General features: G+C 36.1%; 1 protein-coding gene and 1 pseudogene across 1 annotated transcript in view; one reads left to right on the forward strand and one right to left on the reverse strand.

The window, feature by feature from the left end:
- ADGRV1 (adhesion G protein-coupled receptor V1) overlaps positions 1–25,087 on the forward strand; it is a 563,604-nt gene that overhangs the window by 174,194 nt on the left and 364,323 nt on the right. The window contains exons 54-68 of the mRNA XM_047878513.1: positions 334–589; positions 2,243–2,445; positions 3,676–3,852; positions 4,700–4,882; positions 6,716–6,895; positions 10,541–10,705; positions 11,256–11,373; positions 13,419–13,542; positions 14,421–14,559; positions 14,734–14,919; positions 15,268–15,500; positions 18,654–18,802; positions 20,821–21,022; positions 21,540–21,759; positions 24,221–24,460. Of these exons, the coding sequence (XP_047734469.1) occupies positions 334–589; positions 2,243–2,445; positions 3,676–3,852; positions 4,700–4,882; positions 6,716–6,895; positions 10,541–10,705; positions 11,256–11,373; positions 13,419–13,542; positions 14,421–14,559; positions 14,734–14,919; positions 15,268–15,500; positions 18,654–18,802; positions 20,821–21,022; positions 21,540–21,759; positions 24,221–24,460 (2,775 nt within the window). The remainder of the gene's footprint in view (positions 1–333; positions 590–2,242; positions 2,446–3,675; positions 3,853–4,699; positions 4,883–6,715; positions 6,896–10,540; positions 10,706–11,255; positions 11,374–13,418; positions 13,543–14,420; positions 14,560–14,733; positions 14,920–15,267; positions 15,501–18,653; positions 18,803–20,820; positions 21,023–21,539; positions 21,760–24,220; positions 24,461–25,087) is intronic.
- Positions 16,553–17,042, reverse strand: LOC125176719 (40S ribosomal protein S11-like; annotated as a pseudogene).

The raw sequence follows: 25,087 nt of genomic DNA on the forward strand, positions 1-25,087 counted from the left end.
TTTATAGATTTTTCAATATGTTATCTGGGACTTAGACTCCCAGAGAGACTATATACTCTATATTTTAATAGAATGTAGGCTTCAGGATGTGACACTTTGGCTACAGGTTTTATAAGGTTGAGTTTCAGTAATTGTTTACTTTTTTCTTTTTCCTAAAAGTCTTCCACTTTTAATATGAAAAGAATTTGACTGATTTGTAGAATCATATTGTGTTGCTTAAATATCTCTTGTTATTTAAATTGTGGTTCATATTGAAAGAAAATTTAATCTGATATTCTTACTGCACAGTGATAATTACAAAATAAATAAAATCTTCTTTCTTTAAAATTTTAGATTTCATTTTCTGAAGGGCAGGCGCTATCTACAATCACTCTGACTGTTATTGCTGATGATGTACCAGAGTTATCAGAAACTGTGACTGTAACACTCGTTCGTGTTACCACAGAAGGGGTTGAGGACGTATCTAAAGGTGCTACCATTGATCAGAAAAGAAACAGATCTGTGATAACGACTCTGCCCAATGATTCACCTTATGGCTTAGTGGGCTGGCATGCTGAGTTTCTCTTCATTAGAGTAGCAGAGCCTAAAGGTAAGTCTTGTTAAATATTTTTCAGGTTCTAGTAACTTTTATTGGGTAATTTAATTGTAATGTTTACTAGGAATATAAGTCCCTTTGTGTGTGTGTGTGTGGGTATTCAGGTGTGCCTGGGGGCTCAGTCAGTTAAGCATCCAACTCTTGATTTTGGCTCAGGTCATGATCTCACGGTTTGTGATTTCAAGGCCTGTGTCTGGCTCCAGAGCACTGCTTGGGATTTGCTCTCTCTTTCTCTCTCTCTCTCTCTCTCTCCCTCTCCCTCTGCCCCTCCCCTGCTTACTCTCTCTCTCAAACTAAATAAATAAAATAAAAAAAATATATATATATGTATACACATACATACATATTTTCAGTTTGACAGATCATATTTAATCTTTTCTACTTTTTATTTGTTTATTAAATTTTATGATCATATAATCACTTAACATTAGTGTTACGAGAAACACTTTTACTCTTTTGAGACATTACTATCGTAATAGAAACGTTAATATTTTGGTAAATCATTGCAGTAAAGGTGACTGGTTTTTATTTTACTTTCCCTTTTTCATCCTTTATTTATTTGTTGTCTTCCCATACTCAGATTTCCTCTACACAGATTTTCAACAGTTATAGGGAACAGTAAGCAACACAGTGAAATGCATATAGTACTCAAGGTATTGTTAAACCCCAAATCAGTAATTAGAATATTTTTTCTGTGAAGTGTAAGTAATCAGTCCCTATTTGCTTTAAGCTTAGTGCTGAAATCTCTGCCCAAATAACTACTTATATAGGTATAAGATACATAGATTCTTTTAGATAAATGGCATTTGACTTATTTGAACAAATATATTTGAACATATATGATATGTATTTATTTAGAATATGCTGTGTGAAGGCTCTAAAATTTTCAGACAGGAACATGGACATCTTTCAAGGACCTTTCATTTAGATAGTTGACTGAAAAAAATGACATATAATTATATATCTGGGCGTTTATATGTCTGTATATATGGGAACAGAAGCAGTAGACTTAGAATATGTTCATTTATTCATTCAACAAACATTTTGAAGCACCTAGGAAGTGCCACAGATTGTGCTGTGTGTTCTGGAAACAGAGACACAGTCTTAGGTTGTTAGAAACTCACAGACCAGTGAGGAAGATTGGCAAGCATTTTTTTGGTCCATTTACAGGGCAAATTTAATGTTAAAAATCTAAGAAATGAAATAAAAAATAGGTGCTGTGAAATACTTTGGTCCTTGTGGTAAACACCTGACTATTAGAACAAAATTACTGACTGTCTAATGATTAAGTTATTAAATGATGACTTTGGGTGTTTACTTTTTCATTTTTGAAAGGTCTTCACATTTGCAATTAGCACCTCTGTCAACCTGCACATATGTACTTACCTAAGATTTTCAGCAGTTTTTGATAAGGTACCTGATAGTGTGCAACATAGGAGGGTGATTAGAGAACCCAAAGTGAGGGTTTAGAACATCATTATAATATATGATGATTGCCAGTACAACTTTAGGGACAAGGGGGACAAAGCACAAAATCTTCCTTGGGACCATACATTGGGATAGTGCAGGACATTCCACGTAAGTGCTTGGGATGGTGTCGACCACAAATAGGAAAGGTTATTTACTTGAGATATGTGTATCTCACAGAGAACATCACCGTTCTTCAGTTACCCATTGTTCGAGATAAAGGACTGTTTGGGGACATTGCCATTCACTTGATAGCTAAACCCAATTTCTTACTGCACATCGATAATCAAGCTACTGAGAATGAAGACTTTGTGGTACAAGAAACAATAATAATGATGAAAGAAAACATGAAAGAAACTTACATCAAAGTTGCCATTTTGCCGGTGAGTTTAGGGTGCAATAAATAGGATGTAAAATAAAAGAATATGCTCTTAAAGATAAAATTGTGATGCTCTGGAAGATAAAAATCTTTGAAAAGGTTGCTTTTACATGTAAAATTGTGAGTATTCTAACTTTTCCACCCACCCTAACATTTAATAACAGATGACTACTTTTTATAACTGGTAAAAATAATATATTTATTAATGATTTGTGTTTATTTATGAACTGGAATATTGTTTGAATGACCGTTGAAGCATGGAATTTACATTTGATTATATGTTTCATTGCATTCACTGTTTTGCTGGTTAGTTAGTTGTTTTGAACTAACGAGTGAATGAATAGAGTGCCCGAATTAATGTGGTTATTTTTATTGTTGGTTTCATAGTACAGTATTTTCATGTCATGATATTATTCAAATCAAGATTATTCTTTAGATGATTTAGATCTGGTTTTAGTGCTTTCTCACGTATATAAGAATAAGTGTATATATCTGTAATGATTCATAAGAAACTAAGAGTAGTTATTAGTGTTATCTGTAATATGTATTATCTAATATTGTGTGTGTTATAATCTTATATATTACAATTTTAACAATAAATATATATTATTAAATAAATATAATGTTGCATAGTAATATTAGTGTTACTAATTGCAGTATTATTAGTGGTATTAAATAATAGTGGCCTCTAGAAAGGACATTCTGGGAAAGATGTAAGGGATAAGGCAGAACGGAAGTTTCCTTTCCTGTTCAGTGTCCATTATTTCTATCTTTGGAAATTTTTTATCACCTATTCCAAAATAAGGTAACAGTTTTTAAAAAGTTAATTAGAATATAGGATAATATCTAGAGTTGCAAGTCTAGAGCTTTTACTTTTAAGATGTATGTAGCATTTACCATTTCTCCTGTATTTGGTGGGGTATTATGTGCATAAAACATATTTGATAGAATATGATCAAAATTGTGTGGTATATTTAAAAAAAATATTTGCTAATGAGTATTAGGCTTCAGTTAAAACTTCACTGATAAGCTTGAATATTCCCTAAGATTCTGAAATTTGTCAGTGGGATGTGTTAAAATATAAAAGGGAATCTTTTTTATTTGTGAAAAAGGTGCCCATTCCTGTGGTCAGTCATTTATTCCTTACTGAAAAATAATCAGGTTTCCAAGACAAATTCAGTGTATTTTTAAAAATGGAACACCATGTCTCTCCTGTTTGCCCCACCCCCCTCAGGATAATGCTCCTGAGTTGGAAGAAGGATTTATTGTCAACATCACTGAGGTGTACCTGGTGAATTCTGACTTCTCTGCAGGACAGCCAAGTGTGCGGAGACCTGGGATGGAAATAGTTGAGATAATGATTGAAGAAAATGATGATCCCAGAGGAATTTTTAAGTTTCATGTTACCACAGTGAGATAAACTTTAATGTATTTATAGTAATACAGACACTTCTACCTGCTGATTTGCTCAATGTTATATATTTTCTGCAGAGTAATTGGCTTTGCTTACAGATATTTATAAATATCTGCCTTAATGGGCCCCTGGGTGGCTCATTCAGTTAAGCGTCCGACTTCGGCTCAGGTCATGATCTCACAACTTGTGAGTTCGAGCCCCACATCAGGCTCTGTGCTGCCAGCTCGGAGCCTGGAGCCCACTTGAGATACTGTGTCTCCCTCTCTCTCTCTGCCCCTCCCCCACTCATGCTCTGTCTCTCTCTCCCTCAAAATTAAATAAACATTATAAAAAGCCTTTAAAAAATAACTATGTGCCTTAAAATTTGTCTTATAGACGAATTCTTAATTCTCTTTGTGCTAGACCAAGAGGTTAAGCAAGTATATTTTCAAATTTAAATTTGAAAAGAATTTTGAAAACACCTATTATGCATATTTATATCCGACTATTGATTTCTACTTTGAAGTGTGAAATATAAGAAATGTAAGAAGAAATAATAAATTTAGAAAATGATGATATGGTGCCTGAGTGGCTCAGTTGGCTGAGTGTCCTGTCTGACTCTTGATTTCAACTCAAATCATGATCTCATGGTTTATTCGAGCCCCACATCGGGCTCTGTGCTGATAGCAGGGAGCCTGCTACGATTCTCTTCCTCCCTCTCTCTCTGTCCCTCCTCTCTCTGTCTCTCTCTCTCTCTCTCTCCCCTCCCCCCAAATAAATAAATAAGTTTAAAAAAAAGGAAAGTGATGATGACATGTAAGATATTAATCTTCTCTTGTATTTTAACTATATTCTTTATTTAAAGGATTTTGGTGGAGTAATTACTGCCTATGAGGTGCCTCCACCACTGAATATTATTCAAATTCCTGTAGTCCGGATGGCAGGAAGCTTTGGGGCAGTAAATGTTTATTGGAAAGCAACACTGGATAGTGCTGGCCTGGAAGACTTTAAGCCATCTCATGGGATTCTTGAATTTGCAGATAAACAAGTATGCTAATTACAAATGTATTAGCAATTTATCGTGTACTTCAAACATCTTATAGATACCCACCAAATGGGTGCATTAGTGACTGCTAAATGTATTATACTTTTTGTTTGTATATCAAGCCAAACAGAACTCTTATTAATTAATATGTTATAATTTATTGGTGGACATAGGAAGAGAATATAAAGAAACAAAAATCTCACCCTTTTCTGAACTTTCCTACCTCATTTAATTTTAAGGAGAAGTTAAAGGAGGATAATGAATGGCTTAGAAGTGCCTAAGAATGTAAGAATGTATAAAAAATTGCCTCATGAACTTTGTTATTCCTGTAAATTTTAGGTTCTTTTATTCTATTGATTTCTTAATGCTTATCAATACAGATAACTTACTTATTTAGGATTTGCACTGGAAGTGTGCACATTTTATTACTTAATATCCAGAACTTTTTGTTACAACTAAAAACAAGACTTTTTAAAATGATAGAGAAGAGACAAAATAATCAAATCTGAAAAATTGAAAAACGGTATTCTAGATTTGGGCCAAAGTATTCTCTAAGAGTTATAAGTTTTGGAAACTGGACATTTTGTAATATGATGTATGAAGCCTGATTTTGCTGAGACAGATTTGTACAGTATGCATCAGCCTATTAGTTGCTGCTGAAAAATAAGCATACAGGTTAGACATCCCTATACATAATGGTCTATTAATATTTGAAATCATGAGTTTTTAACAAATTTAGAACTTCAAACATTTCCTACTAAAAGGAGGGAAAAGAGAGATCTTTACACTAACAGTAGAAACAAATACATATATTTTTCATCAGAGTAGCATTCTGCCTTATATTACTAGCACTTTATTTTGTACATGAGGTTGAAGTCCTGTTATTTAACAGTACCTTAAGATCATTGTCATTCTTAAAGTTAACATCTTCTAAGCAAGTATTCTGTATTTTACAGTATAGAGTTGAGGTGCCTACATTTTAATAAGCTTCCATTTTAACATTTGATTTTGTTCAGGTTTCCGCTTCTGAGTATGAATCCAGATTTCTCACTTTTCTCTTTTATTAAAGGCATTAGGTAGATTTATGTAGAAAAACTTCATTTTCCGGTAAACGTCTGTGTCAAAATACTGGAATTTCCCTCCGAGATACGGAAAACATTTTAAATGTAGAGATACGGCTAGAATATTTTTATGACCAGTAGTGAAATCACAAGCTGGGCCAAGTTTTACTTATTTATAAGTTATAAAAATGTTTAACATAGACCCAGACAAATATACGAAATCCTGATCACCAACATTTGAGAACAGCAGAATTGGGTTTTCTTCCTGCCTTTCTTTAACATTTTAAGAGTGACATTTGAAGCCAAAGGGATTTATTCTAACTGCTGAAGACAATGGTAATTTCTATGTTACCATTGTATATCATGTGATATTAATGCTAAGTATACTAATGTTTGTATTTGCGAAATGGTTATTAGAGCCTATATGGCATTTTAAATACTTTTGTTCAAGAATCAGGCTTCATTAGTTTTTGTATACATAAATATCACTATATTTTATTACATGTGTAATTCCCTTATCTTGAAAATAATAGAGTGTAGATTTCTGATTTGAAATACTAAATAGTATGTATAATTTAAAAATAGTATTATGAACATAACAGGCCAAAAAATACTATATTTTTGTACTATATTTCTGTCAACTAAAAGTTTAAATATATGTGATCAAAAATTGCTATTATATTATATCCTCCTTGCCTCTTACCCTCCCTCCTTCCTTTGTTCCCTCCCTTCTTTCTCTCCCTCCTTTTCCTTCTTTCTCCCTTTTCTTTTGTAGGTTACTGCAATGATAGAAATTACCATAATTGATGATGCTGAACTTGAACTCATGGAGACGTTCACTATTTCCTTAATCAGGGTGGCTGGAGGTGGCAGACTTGGCGATGACGTTGTGGTAACTGTTGTTATTCCGCAAAATGACTCCCCATTTGGAGTATTTGGATTTGAAGAAAAGACTGTAAGTTAAATACCAGGGGGAGGGTGCCTTCCCCTAAGCTAATTATTTTTGTAGTTTTAAAAGAAAGATATCTTTCATTTTTTAAAAAACTTTTACCTCTCACTCATGATTTTCTGCTCAGGAGTCCTTGAAGTTGGCTGTTGAATTAAGGGTCAGTCCTCTAATCTGTGTTTGACAGTAACGAGTCATCTAAGATCAGACAATTACAAAGGGGGAAAAAAAATCTTACTTATTGGGTATCGTAGACCAAGAGTCAGTTTTTGTCCATACGTTTTGTTCTCAGCCTGTCTTGCTACCGGACCACCATCCTGGTCACAAGGCAAGATTTTATCGTGGATCTAAGTGTTACATCCTAGGATGCATTTAGTTGGGGAGGGATTTACTTTACCTTCCCTTTTGGTACTCAGTCTCATATTGAACAAAACACAGAGGGGTTTACTTTACCTTCCCTTCTGGTACTCAGTCTCATATTGAACAAACACCACAGTCAACCCAGCTGAAATGTTTCTTTGTATTTGTTCTCTCCTCCCTCTTACTTCCCTTTGGTTGTCTACTTTCAGGACCTGGAAGAGGGAAGCCAGTTACTATTATCGGTTTAATTGCTAAGGGAGAAAAAAACTTAACCATTTATAAAGCCAGATTTGGTGACTAATGCTAAATTATCTCTACATCTTAAATATTAAAAAATTGTTAAAACTGTATCACAATTAGTACATGATTTTATATCACCATTTTTAAGGCTGTCTTTCAAAGGAAATTCCAAGATGAATTAATCATATATTTAGATAATTCTGATATACACAAGTTTTCTTGGTCTATAGGTCACCTTTCCCTTTATTTGACCACTTATAGATAATTAGTAATTCATAATAGATCATTTTAAATAATAAACAGATTGCTCCCAATGCTCATTGTCTTTACTATTTTGTGGATGAAAGGCTAGACTTATAACTTGCCCATTAAGGCTGGGCTTCCCAGATGCTCCAAACTTTAAATATATCCTAATAATTACCTAATGATTACATCATGGAAGTTTTTTTTTTTTTTTAACATTTATTTATTTTTGAGACCAAGAGAGACAGAGCATGAACGGGGGAGGGTCAGAGAGAGGGAGACACAGAATATGAAACAGGCTCCAGGCTCTGTCTGAGCTGCCAGCACAGGGCCCAACCCGGGGCTCGAACTCACGGACCTTGAAATCATGACCTGAGCCGAAGTCGGCCGCTTAACCGACTGAGCCACCCAGGCGCCCCCATCATTGAACTTTTAATTTCATAAGAGAATGGGAACCATGAGAGGGACAGGACACACACACTTCTGCTCTAGCCTTATGAGTCTCTCTTTCTTGGGAAATGAATAAGCAGAATTAAGTGTTTGTAAGGAGTGGTAGAGTCACAAGAGTGGCTGTGAATGTTTCCTGAGCAAAATGAAAAGTCTGGAAAACATAAAACTATTAGTATAAAGAAGAGAGTAAAAAGCATCCATAATTTTATTAACCTAAGATACGGACATCATTCATATTTTTTTATTTTCATCTATGCTTTTTTTCTTTGCATATGTGAAAAGAAATATTTTAATTGATATAAATATAATTCAGTTTTTATAAAATGTCAGTTAACTTCTGAGTTTGGATAAAAGGTTCAGGGTTTCATTCAAATCTTTAGTGGTAAAACCTTAACATAAATGTTGCTTTTAACTTTGTCATGCTTTTGGACTCCTAGGCATTAGACGGTATATGTATAAGTTTCTGTCACTGTTAGGGAAAATGAAGACTTACATGACTATTCATAAATAACTTTCATTTATTTTATCTTAACTACTGTTGTAAACTTTAGTGCACCCTTGGCCTGAGAACTCATATCTTACTGTAGTAACCTCAAGTTTCCAATTTGTCTTGCAATCTAAAAGTGAGAGTGAGGTCACCCAATTCCTACTGTGTTATTTCTCATAAGCCTTGCTGTGAGGAACAAATGAGTTGATATATGTAAAGCACTTACAACTGGGTCTTACACTTAGTAGGTGTCAATTGCTACTTTTATAATTAGTAGTATCAGCAGCAGCTTGTTTTTCAGCCCTTTGTGGTTACTTTTTTATATTGTGTTTCTTACTGCCAAAGGCTCTTGATAACACAAAATTTTTTGTTTTAACATGGATCTAAGATACACAGTATTGTGCATATAGTGAACATTTTGTTAGCATTATTTGATGACAGATTAGATTTAGAAGTCAACAATATTGAGGAAAGTTTATTAATATAAATCTGTCAGAACAAATAAGCTGCTCATGAGGGCAATATGGTAAGTATACCAAAGCACTGGCAATAGCACAGGCTCAAGAAATCTCCTTGTGAAACCGAAGCTACAATGTTGTTATCTATGGAAAGAAAAAGGACTTATGTATGAATGATAAGTTTATAATGGGTATCTTCTTTCTCACTTTGCTTCTTATTTAATATTTCTGTTATCTGAGGGGTGGCATGAATAGCACTGGCTATGGAGTCAGAACATCTGAACCAGAAGAGAAGGCTTCTCTTTTCCATATATGTGCATATATCCAACCCCCAGATTTCTTAGAGCTTCTGTGAAGCTTAAATAAGATAATGTATATGCCGGAATTGACATATACTAGAAGCTCAATAAATATTAGTTAGCGCTAAAGCTCTGCTCTTGGAACCATTACCAAATCTCATGAAAAAAAAAAAGCAAAACAAATTTGTGTTGGGCACTTAGGTATCTGTCTTGAAAATGGAAAGCATTGTTTTATATTATTGTATTTACATAACAGGTGGATATTATAGGCTTAGTTTGGACTTTGCTTCCCCAGTCAGTATATGCAATTCAGTTGAACCAGCTCTCTTAATAAGAAACTTGTGTAGAAAATAAATAGTACAGGTAAATTAATGTATTGAATTTCCTTCTCTATTTCTGTCAGGTTAATAAAAACCTCTTTTAAATTTGGACTTACTCCTGAAGCCAAGACTACACTGTATGTTAAGTAACTTGAAAATAAATTAGAAAAAAACAAAATAAAACAAATAAATTTGGACTTCCTAAAATTGGCAAACTGCAGATAATTAGGAGGACACTTGCAGTCTGTATTATCTGGGGAGCCTGACTCCATTAACAAAGAACCCCTAAATCTTACTTCCTTAAGATAATAAGAGTTTATTTTTTTCTTCCTTCAGAAGCCCTACATCCATGGTCCTCCCTAAGACCTAGGGACACCTCCTGTCCAACTGGTGTCTCAGGCACCCACTTCTTTCCTTCTTGACTCTGTCCTGGTTCCTGGGAGTCCTCACTAGTCACCCAGCACATGGAGAAAAAAGGAATGTGGAATGTTTTGTGGGAAGTTGATGCAGACTGTTAGGAACGTACTTCACTTCCAACGTGTTACTGTTGGCCAGAATTTAGTCACATGCTCTACCTAATTGCTAGGAGATGAGGAAAGGCTAGGAGATGCCAAGTAGCAGAGTGTCTAGGACAAAAAGGAAATGGGGTTTGGTGAAGTATTTTTTTTTCTGCCACATGATTGTAACATGCCATGAACAGAGTTCTGAATTGAAAAGTTTCAGTCTTTGCAAATAGAAATAAGATTATTTTTCCTGCTCCTTTCTTTTTTCACCTTACTGGATTTTCTTTCTTTTAGGTAATGGTTGATGAATCTCTTTTGTCTGATGACCCTGATTCATATGTGACATTGACAGTTGTCCGGTCCCTAGGAGGAAAAGGAGCTGTTCGACTTCAGTGGACCATAGATGAGGCAGCTAAAAATGATCTCAGGCCTTTGAATGGGACACTTATTTTTGATGAGGTATCGTCAGCATCAGGACTCCTCTAGTTTTTCTCAAACTTGTGTTTGTTTTTTTCCATAGTACTGCTTATGAATTCGTATGATAGTATATACTATGTGTGGAATTTATTTGAAATCATAGGCACTTTGGAGGAAAATCACACACATACCTGATGTCTAAAATCTAACTTAATTTCAGACACTGCCTCCATCCGTCAACGTTTCCTCTCCTGACTGAGGGTAAAACCCATCAACCAAGCTGGACATCTGGGAGTTATCCCCATTTCCACCCATTCTGTAACTCTTATTTGGTCCCAAGTCTCGTCAATGTTTAGACAGTTTAGAGGTTATGTTAATTTTCCCCCTTCTTTCCAATTAAAAACTTACATGGGATTTTTGGTCAGAGCTAATTTTTATATAGTAATTTTTCTAGAAGCAACTCATAATTCTAAGGTACAAAAAGACACTTGAAAAAATACTTACGGGCATAAACATTATTCTGCTAATGAGAACACTCAAAATTTGGCTTTTATCAATCCAGAAAATTTATTATTCTTCTCATTTGATGTAGACAGAGTCTGAAAAGACCATTGTGTTGCACACGCTTCATGATACTGTGTTGGAGGAGGACAGGCGTTTTACCATTCAGTTGATACCAACTGATGAAGTAGAAATATCTCCAGTGAAAGGTAAGAGAAATTCACATGTTTGGAAATTAGAAAGTAGATACTCAGGAAAATATAACCAAATAATGAGTAGTTACAAAGTTAGGTTTTATAATTACTAAAATGCTTGCTGAAACATAAGCTAACCCACTTGTATGACAGCCAAAGAGTTTTTTTTTTTTCCCAACGTTTATTTATTTTTGGGACAGAGAGAGACAGAGCATGAACGGGGGAGGGGCAGAGAGAGAGGGAGACACAGAATCGGAAACAGGCTCCAGGCTCCGAGCCATCAGCCCAGAGCCTGACGCGGGGCTTGAACTCACGGACCTCGAGATCGTGACCTGGCTGAAGTTGGACGCTTAACCGACTGCGCCACCCAGGCGCCCCAGCCAAAGAGTTTTTAAAAGTGAAATTCTAATACCTGATTGGTATTGGAATTGGTAAAGTTATATGTCAAAGATTTTACAGTACTTAGCTCTGTGATTTTTTAAAAGATGTTTGTTGTTGTGATGTTTGTAAAGTAAAATATGGAAGCTTTCTAAAACGTCCATGAATAGGAGACTGGTTAAATATGACAGAGTACCATATAAGTATTCAAAAGGATATAGCTGAAAAAGCTTTAATTACATTAAACATTAAAAACACTTAGTTACGTGGATAATTGCTGTGTTATAGCAGGCTTCATAACATGTTCAGAGTTATCCCATTTTTTCACGTGTGTGTTATAAGTGTGTTTGGAATTACTTACTTGAAATGTTGATAGTGTGATTTGATTACCTATATTTTCTACACATTTATAATTGTCACATATAGCTTTTATAATAAAATATTATTTTAAAACTTAGCATATTATGTCTGTTTCAGGCTAGCTATGTCTATTTTCATCTGAAAGTGATTACTTCAATATTTTGACATTTCAGAAATAGGCATCGTAATTCTCATTTGTCTATGGTCCTTATGAAAATGTGTTTCCTATCTGAAGAGAAAGGGTTAATGGTCCTAAAATGGTTGCATTGTGGTACAGACAATAATAACCATTAAAAAATGGCCCAGCAACTTTGATATGAAAGCTTAGTGACATACGTGCCCTTTTTTAACATCAGTAGCTCCATCCTATGGAGTTGGTCTGTGGCCAAAAAAGCAGAATTCCAGGCCAAAGAGATTCTCAAAATTGTAGAGAATATCTCTGTATGTACTTAAGGTAGTTCTTTTCTCATTTTTCTCTAGAGTACTTTCCAACAAACCTCTGAGGGAATCATATGATTACACCATATTCTTCCATACATCTTAAGTTAGCTCAGTTGTCTACGTCACATTAGATGTCAGACTGATGTCATATAGACTAACTAGACATAAGACTAAGAATATACCTATGGTTCAGGATGAATAATTTATTAATATAAAAAATATATTTCGAATTGTGGCATACTTGGACATGACGGACCACTCTTAGTTTTATTAATCCATTGCCAAAGAAAGTGAGAGTATAGTTACTCAGTCCTTTGTTTCATAAAACCCTAATATTAGCTTCTGGAAACACTTTCCTTCAAGTTTAGTGCTAAACTATAATATGAATACTCATATTACTTCTTATAATTTTTCTTTCTATTATTTAGCTCGCTTTTTATAAATGCTTGTAAGCAAATAGCGGAGTCAGAAAGTTAAAACTAAAAACTACCCCAAGAATTCTTACTTTTGCCACATAGCCAGTTTTAGTGAACTGCAAAATGGTCATTGCAGAAGTAAATTAATGCAAATGGTGGAAGAGTACTCTCTTATTATGAGAGTGATAGTGGAATTATTGCCCACTTTCTCCTGCACCCTTTCATTAAAATATGATTTGGGGCAAGTTTTTTGCCTCACTGTCTTGAGTGCCTCAATGCGCTTAAATAATTTCATTGGGAAAATGAGGATAAATGAGGATAATGTTAGCACCTAGTTCATATGATTTCCATGACCATTGACTCACAGGATTAGTATATATGTAAAGTGCTGAGAATTTTGCCAGGCGTATAATAAGTGAATACATATGTTTGTTTCATTCATGTTATGTATCATCTTCAACTCAGGTAGTGCATCAATAATCATTCGGGGAGATAAGGGAACATCAGGAGAAGTTGGGATTGCTCCATCATCTAAGCATGTCCTCATTGGGGAACCCTCAGGAAAATACAATGGTACTGCTATCATCAGGTATGGGCTTCATGCTTTTTCTTTGCTTAGGTGGAGATTTTGAACTTTTATTTAAAATCCTTAGCATTTTTATGTAAGTGCATTGTTTTCATCACATACATATTCTTCAGACATCATCATTTTATATTTTAGTAACATCGTATGGAAAGTAGAAAAAAGTTTTGCTAAAAATTAAAGACCTATCCTGACCTATCTTGAAGTTAGATCATGAAGAATATTTAGGAAAAGTTTCTTCAACAGATATGTATTGATCATACGGTTGCATATTCACAAATCTTGACATCTAATGATCATGACTGCTACTTGGGTGATTTGCACAACCTATGACAAGGAAAGCACCTTCACTTAACATCAGGAGATCTGATGCTTTCACCCTGTTCTGTCACTCACCGTGTCAAATAAGAGAGTTACTTCCTGTCTGTAAGCTCGTGTCTTAGCTACAAAATCATTCCTTTGAAAATCCTCTGGATCAAACATTTTATGATTCTAAGTGTTCTAAAATTAGGCCCTATATATAATTAGGGCCTATTAAAGTAGTATGATCATAGGCAGTTTTCTTTATTACAAATTTTCTCATGAAGAGAGGGACAGCTATCAATGAAAAAACCGAATTTGGGTTAATACTTTATCTTTTTCGTAGTTTTCCTCTAGTGTTCTTTGTATCAAGTGCTGTTTTTTAAGAGAGCTGTGGTAAACTATTCATATTTTGCCCCTTGTGTATTACATGAAAAGCCTATAAATATTTTCTTTTAAATCCCTTTAAAAGAATACAGGTTTTGTCTGTATTGTTGTTGAAAGACACAGAAAATATTTAGGAAATATATTTAGGAAAAATTATTTCAACAAAATCGTACTGATTATACCTTTGTATATTATAGCCTCATTCGTGGTTCAGCGATTTGGGGGGAGGTCACTGTGTACTGGAGGATATTCCCTCCTTCTGTGGGAGAATTTGCTGAAATATCAGGGAAACTGACATTGCGAGATGGACAGTCTGCAGCAGTTGTAATAATACAGGTATCAATCAATATTACTCGTTTCTATTATTCCCTTTGTTCTGTGTGTGTTGGGGGGGTGGGGTGGTTGGGGGTTGTTGATATCCCTGAGTTCGTTGTTGTTGTTTACGTGATAGGCATTTTTCTTTAAATGTTATAGATCCTACTGATAACGTCTCTTTCTGTCCTTCTTTAGGCTTTGAATGATGACATTCCTGAGGAGAAGAGCTTCTATGAGTTTCAGCTCACTGGGGTCAGTGAGGGGGGGATACTAAGTGAATCCCGCAGCACTGCTGGTATCACAGTGGTGGCCAGTGACTTTCCCTATGGCCGATTCTCCTTTTCACATGAGCAACTTCGAGTGTCAGAGGAAGCCAAAAGGGTAGAGTGTAAAATGCTTAAAATCTTAAATACCATTTTAGTTTCTATTTTTTTGTGAGTGAGTGATTTTTTTTGGCAAGCTTGATTAAGCTTTAATTTAAATATTAAGAGTTAATGTAGCAAGTTATAGTGTGAGTGAACTTGACGAAGTATTTCCTTGTTCATTTTCCATAGTTTTCACAAACTAATTTGCTAATATCATTATTTTAACATATAATTTATAAACTTTTATATATTTATGTACAATATTAACCCTGATAAACATAGAAAATTAGTTAGAAATGATAAAAATTAAGTATTGTCTGGTAGATAAAACATCCAAATTAAATAAAAACTGCTTCTTGCATAGGTGAACATCACAGTCATCCGTTCAGGTGGATCATTGGGTCCTGTGAGACTCTGGTATGAGACCGTGAGTGGGACAGCAGAGGCAGGCTTGGATTTTATCCCTGCAGTGGGGGAGCTGCTCTTTGAAGCAGAGGAGATGGCAAAAAGTGTGCCGATTGAAATACTTGATGATGGTCTTCCGGAAGGCCCAGAGGAATTTTCTCTAGTAATTACAAAGGTGGAACTCCTGGGAAGGTAAAGAAAATTGGAAAAAAGCAAACAAAAAAAGAGAGAGGGAGAAGAATATTTGTTGTGGGGATTAATACTGAACTTGTTCTTTTTCAGATTTATGTGACAGTGGGACAGGACATAGAAGGGAAATTATGATAAAGGATGTTAATTATATAGTGTTCTAAAGTATTATTTTTCTCCTAAAGTTGAAAGTATGTTGTTTTTCTTGTGAGAATTCACTCTGGGTAGCCAGGGAATTGAACATGGCATGGGCTTGTAATAATTTGGTAACCTCTATCTCTGTGAAAGGACTGAGTGAGAGATTTCTTTCCTTGGTATCTCTGAAGGCCATGTTATCTTCTGTGGGGGAAGGAGGTGGTTGCTTGCCCATCAGCAGTTTCTAACTGGGGAAAAATTTGAGTCAAAGATAGTTGTTAGCGGTGCACCAGGATTTTATTGAAGATTAAGAATTAACCATACTGAGCCTGTCTCACTCCCTGATTTGGTGGGAGCAGACTTGATGAACAAGGACAGAAACTCCTTATGCATGCTGTAGTAGCCCAGGGAGTATGTCTGCTCTGACAGACTACACAAAACCTGCAACTAGAATAATGTTTGCATTTATGTAAGTTTTTTAAATGTTTATTTATTTATCTTGAGAGAGAGAGATTGAATCCCAAGCAGGCTCTGCACTGTCAGCACAGCCCGGCGTGGGGCTTGAACTCACAAACCCTGAGATCATGACCTGAGCTGAAATCAAGTGAGATGCTCAATGGACTGAGCCTCCCAGGCGCCCCTACATTTATGAGTCTCAAAGGAATTTTTCTTGTGCATGAATATGTTTTTGCATCTGTTATATGCATGCCATGCTTTAAAAGCTGTTTCCAGCTAAAATTTTTCACTGTGTGACTTAGGTAGAGTATATATCATTCCACTTGGAAAAAAATACTGTGGATATGTGTACACTTCAAGCCTTAAATTTCCCAGAAATGATTCTGTGTCTGGCAATGGTAATTAATTTTTTTTTACTGGAAAATTACTTTATTTTCTTCAGGGGTGTGGACAGATGTCTAATATCAGAACTCAAGGAATTGCTTCCTGGTGCTAGCAGCCTTCATGACTTTGAACCTGTTGAGTGCAAGTCTGGCTCAGGGGCTGGCATGCACCCACTGTGACAATGTCACTGATCTGGACATCCCTGAAGCATGGGGAGAGGTGCACAGACAAGTTCTTAAAGCATTTCTCAAAGTAGTTCTACTCTTGAATGTAGTGGAGGGAGGCTCAGTGGATGACAGTGGTCCTCTCCTTCTTCATCTTGGTCACCACACCAGACAGAATCTGCCCTTGGATGGAGACATTACCAGGAAAGGGGCATTTTTGTCAAATGGGTGCCTTCAATGGCCTCCTTGGGCATCTTGAAGCCCAGACCAATGTTTTTGCAGTATCACAGGAGCGTCTCCTTGCCAGTTTATCCAAGTAGGACCCTCTTCTTACTTTGAAAGTGGTTACATGCTTTTGGTAGGCATCCTTAGTCTGAATGTCCACCATCTTCCTGGCCATCTGAAAAAAGGAAAACCGACAATGGGAATGAATTTTAGCTTACATTAAATGTGTTAAAATTTGAGCTGCTCGCTGTTTTCATTAAGTAAGTGAAATTTAGTCAAATTAACTCATTAAGTGTGGAGATAACATCTGTGTTATTGGCTAACTATGACTTGGCCTTAAAAAGCAATTCCTGCTTAAGTTTAATTCTGAGAAAACCAAGTTTTTCCTTCTAGGTGAATTTCTAGGTTTCCTTTGATTTGAAAAAGCAAAGTTGTATGATCTCATTTTGCCTAGTTGCTAGAAAATTTACTTCTTTGGGATTAAGGGAATCAGGTCATCTACAGTCCATCTCAGACAACTGTTAACATTGACTCTTATTTAATAGTTTAATCCCCAGTTTTCTAATGTTGCCTTACAAATAATCTTATTAATCACCTTTCAACCTTTTGAAACTATGTAGCATAAAAACACCAGGCAAATAGAATTTGAGAATTGAAGAAAAGACTGAAATTGTTTTGTGACATTTTTTAGCTTCAGGAATTAAAGTGATATTAAACTCTGGAGGTCACAACTTACCTTCATGGGGAAAAACATCAATCAAAAAAAAAAAGAGGTGACTTCCTCAGCAGAAATATGTCATTAGCCAAGTGAACTACCATGTGTATTAAAGAATAGAGGCATTGATTGCAGTTGGTGTCCACAGAGATATTTTCTTATAGCTTGAAATTTCTTTAGTGGCATGATACCCTTTTTTTCCTTAAAGTAACCCTTTCAGGGATACCTGGGTGGCTCAGTCGGTCGAGTGTCCAACTTCGGCTCAGGTCATGATCTCTCAGTCTGTGAGTTCAAGCCCTGTGTCGGGCTCTGTGCTAACAGCTCAGAGCCTGGAGCCTGCTTCGGATTCTGTATCTCCTTCTTTCTCTGCCCCTTCCTGCTCGTGCATTCATTTTTAATGAATAAACATTAAAAAAAAGTTAAGGTCACCCTTTTAGGGGAGCCTGGGTGCCTCAGTCAGTTAAGTCTTGATTTTGGCTCAGGTCATTATCTCATGGTTTGTGGCAATGAGCCCCATGTTGAGCTCTGCAGTCTCATTGGGCCCTGGGCTGATAGCACAGAGCATGCTTGAGATTCTCTCTCTTCCTCTCTCTCTGTTCCTCCCCGCGTACAAATGCACTCGCTTGTTCTCTCTCTTTTTCAAAATGTAAATAAACATAAAAAAATTTTAAAGTAACCCTTTCATCCTGACACTGTGGCTGTGGCCCAGCTGGTTTCCTGTCTCAGAGTGCACTAAAGTTTCATGTACATCCTCTTCCTTGGCCCATCACTGTTGGATGAGTTTATCAATGCATTCGTCACCCAGAGGTTCATTTTACAACTTTTTCCCAATTTCCCAATAGTCTTTTTCTCGTTTAATAACTTTATATTGGTTTAGGTTTCATGCAGGCAGTGATAATTGGGAGCAGCACAGAAGTCTGTTTCAGACATCATTTCAGGAAAAAGAAATATTTTAGTGTTGGGATCTTTAAAAATATAAGAACACTTAATAGGACTAAGTTATAGGAGCTAAGAGGGCATTTCAATGAACAATTATTTACTCCTTTTCTTTAATTATTTTTTTTATGACTTCGCAAGCGGGTATGATTTTACCATTCAAGAAAATGGACTTCAGATAGATCAACCTCCTGAAATAGGAAACATCTCCATTATTCGAATCATAATAATGAAAAATGATAATGTAGAGGGTGTCATTGAATTTGACCCAAGATACACTGCCTTTGAAGGTAAGTTTTCAGTAATCTTATTAATTTGCCGCTTTCTTTTTTCAAAAAGGTTTTTTAAATTTATTTATTGAGAGAGAGAGAGAGAGAGAGAGAGAGAGAGAGAGAGATAGACAGACAGACGATGGGAGTAGGGGAAGGGCAGAGAGAGAGAATTCCCAAGCAGGCCCCACCCTGTCAGCATAGAACCTGAGCGGGGCTCAGTCTCGTGAACTGTGAGATCCATGACCTGAGCCGAAATCAAGAATTGGATGCTTAATCAACTGAGCCACCCAGGTGCCCCTACACGTACACCTTTATATGTATTTACATATATTTATATATTTTATTTGTAAAATATATTTTGAGTTATCTTTGGGCAGTATGAACCTTACTCGTGTGTGGCAAAGCTGAATGGTAAGGAACGAGGCTTTAGAAAACCCATTGAACCTTAGGATTATTGCAATGTTTAGATTTCGGTCATCTTCATAAAGTATCTTTCTCATTTATGAAATCATTTCCTCTGTGATTAGAAATCAGTGAATATTCAGTTTCTAATAAATAATCAGCTTTGAAATGACCGTTTTACTGGACTGCAGATACAATGCAGGTGGTATCTGGGCACCTACTCGTACTTTCTTGTGACAGTTCCTAACAGCAGCCACCTACTGTTGCCTGTTCCCCACCCCCCCTAGAAGCAGAATGCATGATATATGGCTGTAATCCCTCCTGGGGAAAAAGGGGCTGCTTTTTTATTTTATTTAAAGGTAGAATATGAACATGCTTTTTAAAATAATCATGTTATCTTCTTGCTGCAATTAACTTTTTGACTTCATTGCCTCCATCAAATTCATTGGTTATGTACCCATTTTTAAAGCTCATCAGCAATCATTTTGCAATTGATTAATATCGACTTTACGGATATGGAAGACATCACTCTTTTGTGAACTTCAGTCTACAGTTAATAAAAGTCATGCTTCAGTTTTATACCAAGAAATAAATAAATCACTTAGAATTTTTGTGTTCAGTGATTTCTGTTTGATTTGTTGTCTTTGGAGCAATGCATACTTATAACTACAGTGTAAATTCAGCAGTATTTAGCTATAGCTAACATGAACTGTTGGCTAATGTAAACATAGCTAGTGTAAACTATTAAATGACATTTTTTTTTTTTTTTAATTTTTTTTTTTTTTTCAACGTTTATTTATTTTTGGGACAGAGACAGACAGAGCATGAACGGGGGAGGGGCAGAGAGAGAGGGAGTCACAGAATCGGAAACAGGCTCCAGGCTCTGAGCCATCAGCCCAGAGCCCGACGCGGGGCTCGAACTCACGGACCGCGAGATCGTGACCTGGCTGAAGTCGGACACTTAACCGACTGCGCCACCCAGGCGCCCCTAAATGACATTTTAATTTACAGAGGTTGGCATAGCTTAAGAGGAAGTAAATTTTTGAAAAGAATTTCTAAGTTGAAATTAAACTTTGAGGATACATTTTCACATTCTCAAATATATTTCATCGGAACTAAAGAAGTAATAGAATTATATTTACATGTGGACTTCTAAAACATTCATATGATATAATTAACATTAACCACAGTTATTTATATTACATAGATTTCAACTAAATGTAGCAGCAGTCCATAATACTTTCCTTTGAGTACACATATTTTAAGGGTTTTTCACGTTCATCTAGCATTGTCTAAGGGTTTTTCATATTCATCTAGCATTGTCTTGGAAAGCAAGCATCATTTATTTGTATGTAGCACACAGAGGAAGAATTCCTGTGCTAATGATTAAATAGGTTATTTCAATTCTAACTACACTGCTCACTATAATTTTTAACTTATGACAAACTGCATTTCTCATAAAAAATGTCTTGAAATTTTCACTAATATTTTTTAAATGATAAATGAACTATGGAAACATTGAGGGCTTGCACAACTGTACTGTTATATTTAATTGCTGTGTTTAATTTGACTGAGTCTTATAAAAGATAGTGGTTTTGTCTGGCATACCAGTTAATTACATATTCCTGCCATAGTGGAGGAGGATGTTGGAGTGATTATGATTCCAGTGGTGAGGCTGCAGGGGACTTATGGCCGTGTGACTGCTGATTTCATCTCTCGGAGTTCCTCTACAGTTCCTGCTGGTGTGGATTATATACTGCATGGCAGTTCAATCACTTTTCAGCATGGACAGAATTTAAGTTTTATAAATGTCTCCATCATTGATGATAATGAAAGGTAATACTGTTTAGTAATGTTGGAAATACTTTGGGCATATGTAAAGCAGGATTTTTGTGTTCCAGTCTTTACCCATGTTTTGCACTGATAACAGGATTTTAGGTTATACATGTGCCAATTGAGAAATTCATGAGAAACTTTTATGGGGGCTGGGGTAGGGAAGAAGGGATCAGGAGACCATTAGGATTGTCTTTGTCACTTTTTGCATATAGAGGGAAACAATAAATTTTTGTTCTTTTAGATTTGAAAAGTCTAATCAGAATGTAGAAGCATCCTGCAATTCACTTCCTTAATGCATTAAGCAATTCAAAAGAGAGGAAGAACGTCTAATAACTTGCAGGTTATGTAATATTGAAGTTGATCATTCATGCTTTTAGCTAAGCACCCTCTTCGTACCACTGGTGTATGAATGCTGTGCCTTGAATATGTATGACCAATTTGGAAAATGACTAGTTATTTGGGTTTTAGAAGCATTTTAATATGTTTAAACTCAGAATTGCTCCTTCTTGCTATGCAGTGAATTTGCAGAGCCGGTTGAAATTTTGCTCATTGGAGCTACTGGAGGAGCGGTCCTTGGGCGCCACCTAGTGAGCAGAATCACAATTGCCAAGAGTGACCCTCCGTTTGGTGTTGTAAGATTTCTTAATGAAAGCAACATTTCTGTTCCTAATCCCCATTCCACAATGATTTTATCCTTGCTGCTGGAGCGGGCTGGAGGACTCTTGGGAGAGATTCAGGTAGAGTTCTTCTTCCCATGGTTTGAAAAATGATAGCTTGAGTATGGAGCTGGATTTTCTTACTATTCAAATATATCTGTTTATGTATTTGCAATAATATTTATTAATTACCTAATAGGGGTAAAGTGGCTTCCAGGTCCTATAAGTCCATAAAAATATATGAGACAAGCTGTCATCAGAATCTCTCGAGAGCAAGTTAGAAATAAAATGAAGAATTCTTATAAAACGCATTAGTTCAAGTACTTGTTGAGTGCTTTCCATGTTCCAGGTCCTCTTCTGGGCACTGAGAATACACTGGTGATCTAGACAGACCTCGTCTCTGTTCTCTTAGAGTTTTCAGAGCAATAAACAAAAAGAAAATTATGTGATAGCACTTAAGTGCTCTGCAGGGATGTAAAATTGAGAAACACAATCGTGAGTTACCTCTAGATTGACTACTCTACTACTCTAGACTTAGAGTTGTTTACTACTCTAGATTAGATGGTGACGTGATATTTAAGCTGAACACTGGATGCTGAGAAAGAGATGGTCACGTAATTGTTAGAGGGATGATCATTTGGGGAGAAGGAATAAGTGTGTATCTACAAGCCTGGAATGTTTGAGGTACGGAGAGTTCCATGTGGTAGCGGGCTTGGGTGGTCGGGGGTAGCAGCACAAGGTAGATCAGAGAGGTCGAGAGGTGTTTGATCACAGCGACCCTCCTTAGCCAGACTAAAGAGCATTCTAAGTGCAAACAGGATACCATTAGAGAGTTTGAAGTGGGGGGATGGTGTTGATGTCCCTGGATTGACATTTTAAGTAGCTCCCTTTTGACTGTTCTAAGGAAAATGAAAGGTCAAGAAGCCAGAGTAGAAGCAGGGAGGTTAGTTAGGAGGCTCTTGCCCTGTGTCGTCCAGGGTCAAGATGACAGTGGCTCAGACGGGTGGAGATGGGATGGTGAGGAGTGAATACATACTGAGTATGTTTTGGAGAAAACACTAGATTAGTGGAGGCTGAAGGAAGGCGGAATGAAGAATAACTGCTGCAATTTCAGTTGAGCAGCTGTTTAAATTGTAGTGTTGTTTACTGAGATGCAGAAGCTTGGCAGAAAACCAAGAGTTCTGTTTTGGCCATGTTAATTGGAGATTGATACCGGACGTCCCAGTGCAGGGTCGGGCAGGCAGGGGCATGTGTAAGTATGGGTTGCAGTTGCGGGGAGGGGAGAAGCTGCTGACGTGTGGAGGCATTTGAAACTATGTGGCCTAAGGTGCGTAGATAGGGACGTGAAGGAGACAGCCTGAAGTCCCCAGCTGCCAGCAGTGAACTCTCTGAGGAAAGAGAGCCAGCTAAGAAACCTGAGATGTAGAGGCGGAGGAAAACTGGGAAGGTGTGTATCATGGAGGCCACTGAAGACAGGATGCAGCATTGCCAGAAAGAGGCAGTGGTCAGCTGCATGCCCAGTGCTGCGGAAAGAGGAAAGAAGCAAAGAGAAATTCCCAATTTTCTTTCCTTGCAGATATGAAAAGTATATGAGTTTATATTATAGAAATATTTAAAAAGGCATTTAGAATATAATTTTGTTTTTTATAACAATTTAAGAAAAGTTGTGTTTGTTTTACACTAGGAATTTATTTAGGTGTATTTAAAAGAAGTTACACACCCATAAGATTTTTCACATGGTTTTATTATCTTATTCAAATGGGTTTTGGTTGACAGAACCTGTGCATACAGCAAGACAGTGTTGTATTCATACTATTTAAGTTTTTATTTCTCTAAAATATATATTTAAAATACATGCTTTTATATTTTTGTTATCCTGTGGTGATGACAAATGACCAGGTATTCATATTTTTCTTTACTTAGTAAGCATATACATTGTTATCCCTGAAAACTTATATCCTGCAATTAGGTAGTTTATATTTGCAAATATTAGTATTTTTATTTTTTTAACTTTTAATTAAAAAATTGTTTTTCAATGTTTAGTTTTGAAAGAGAGAGACAGAGACAGAGTGTGAGCAGGGGAGGGGCAGAGAGAGAGAGAGGGAAATAGAATCCTAAGCAGGCTCCTGGCCCTGAATTGTCAACACAGAGCCCTGCGTGGGGCTTGAACTCAAGAGCCATGAGATCATGACCAGAGCCGAAGTTGGACGTGTAACTGATTGAGCCACCCAGATGCCCCTCAAATATTAGTATTTTTTAAAAGACATGAGGAATTTGCTGGAGATATCATAGAATAATTTTCATACATAGATATATTTGTTTCTAATACTACATACCCTGCAAAGTAATTCTTTGTTTAAAATTGATTATCTCTGGGGCACCTGGTTGGCTTAGTCAGTAGATTATGCCATTCTTGATCTCACGGTTGTGAGTTTGAGCTCCTCATTGAGTGTAGAGATTACTTTAAAAAAATTTTTAAAATAAAGAAATAAATAAAAAACTTGAAATTGGTCATCTCTATTAAAAACACAATACCCTTCAGGTGAACTGGGAGATATTAGGACCCAATTCTCAAGAAGCTTTACCACCACAGAACAGAGACATTGCAGACCCAGTGAGTGGATCCTTCTATTTTGGAGAGGGAGAAGGTGGTGTGAGAACCATCACTCTGACAATCTATCCTCATGAAGACATTGAAGTTGAAGAGATTTTCATTATTAAACTTGAACTTGTGAAAGGAGAAGCTAAATTAGACTCCAGATCTAAAGATATTACTATAACAGTAAGTCCAACTTTATTTTTCCCGCAGTATTTTGGATTTAATGAATTTATCAAAAAATGCATTTTATATTTGTTGAAATTCCATGGGCTTAAGATGTATCGAAAGTCATAAAACCAGATGAAGTCAGAATAATTCCTATGGACCAGACTTTCTGGTTATTATATTAGTTCATTATATAGCTTGATTATTGGTAGTTACTTTTTAAGTGGCCTTCATGTAGTGTGATAAATACTTATTTTGCTCCCTGAGAAAATTCGGTGTTTTGGAAATATTTTTGCACTTTTAGACAGGAGCTGTTTGTTACATCATCCTAAACATTGGGTGTCCTTGCTGTGAAAGTACATAAAAGTTATTCACTCAGTCACAAGGCAAATTGTTGGGAGAAAGAATGGTTATTTGTTCAATTAGCACAATGATGTGTTGCATCAACTCTGAATTTAGTGTATTTTATATGAATGAACCATTTAGTCCATTAGGGGTAGAAAGTGCTGGGGACCAAGGCTACTGTGAAAATGATCTAGAGAGATATTCTTTTTTTTTTTTTCAAGCTTAGAAAATAGTCTGGGGTCTGTATCAGTCAGACTTCTCCAGAAAAACAAAGAGAGAGAAAGATTGACTAAAAAAAAA

This window comes from Prionailurus viverrinus, chromosome A1, assembly GCF_022837055.1.
Source record: "Prionailurus viverrinus isolate Anna chromosome A1, UM_Priviv_1.0, whole genome shotgun sequence".
Taxonomy (NCBI): Eukaryota; Metazoa; Chordata; class Mammalia; order Carnivora; family Felidae; genus Prionailurus; species Prionailurus viverrinus.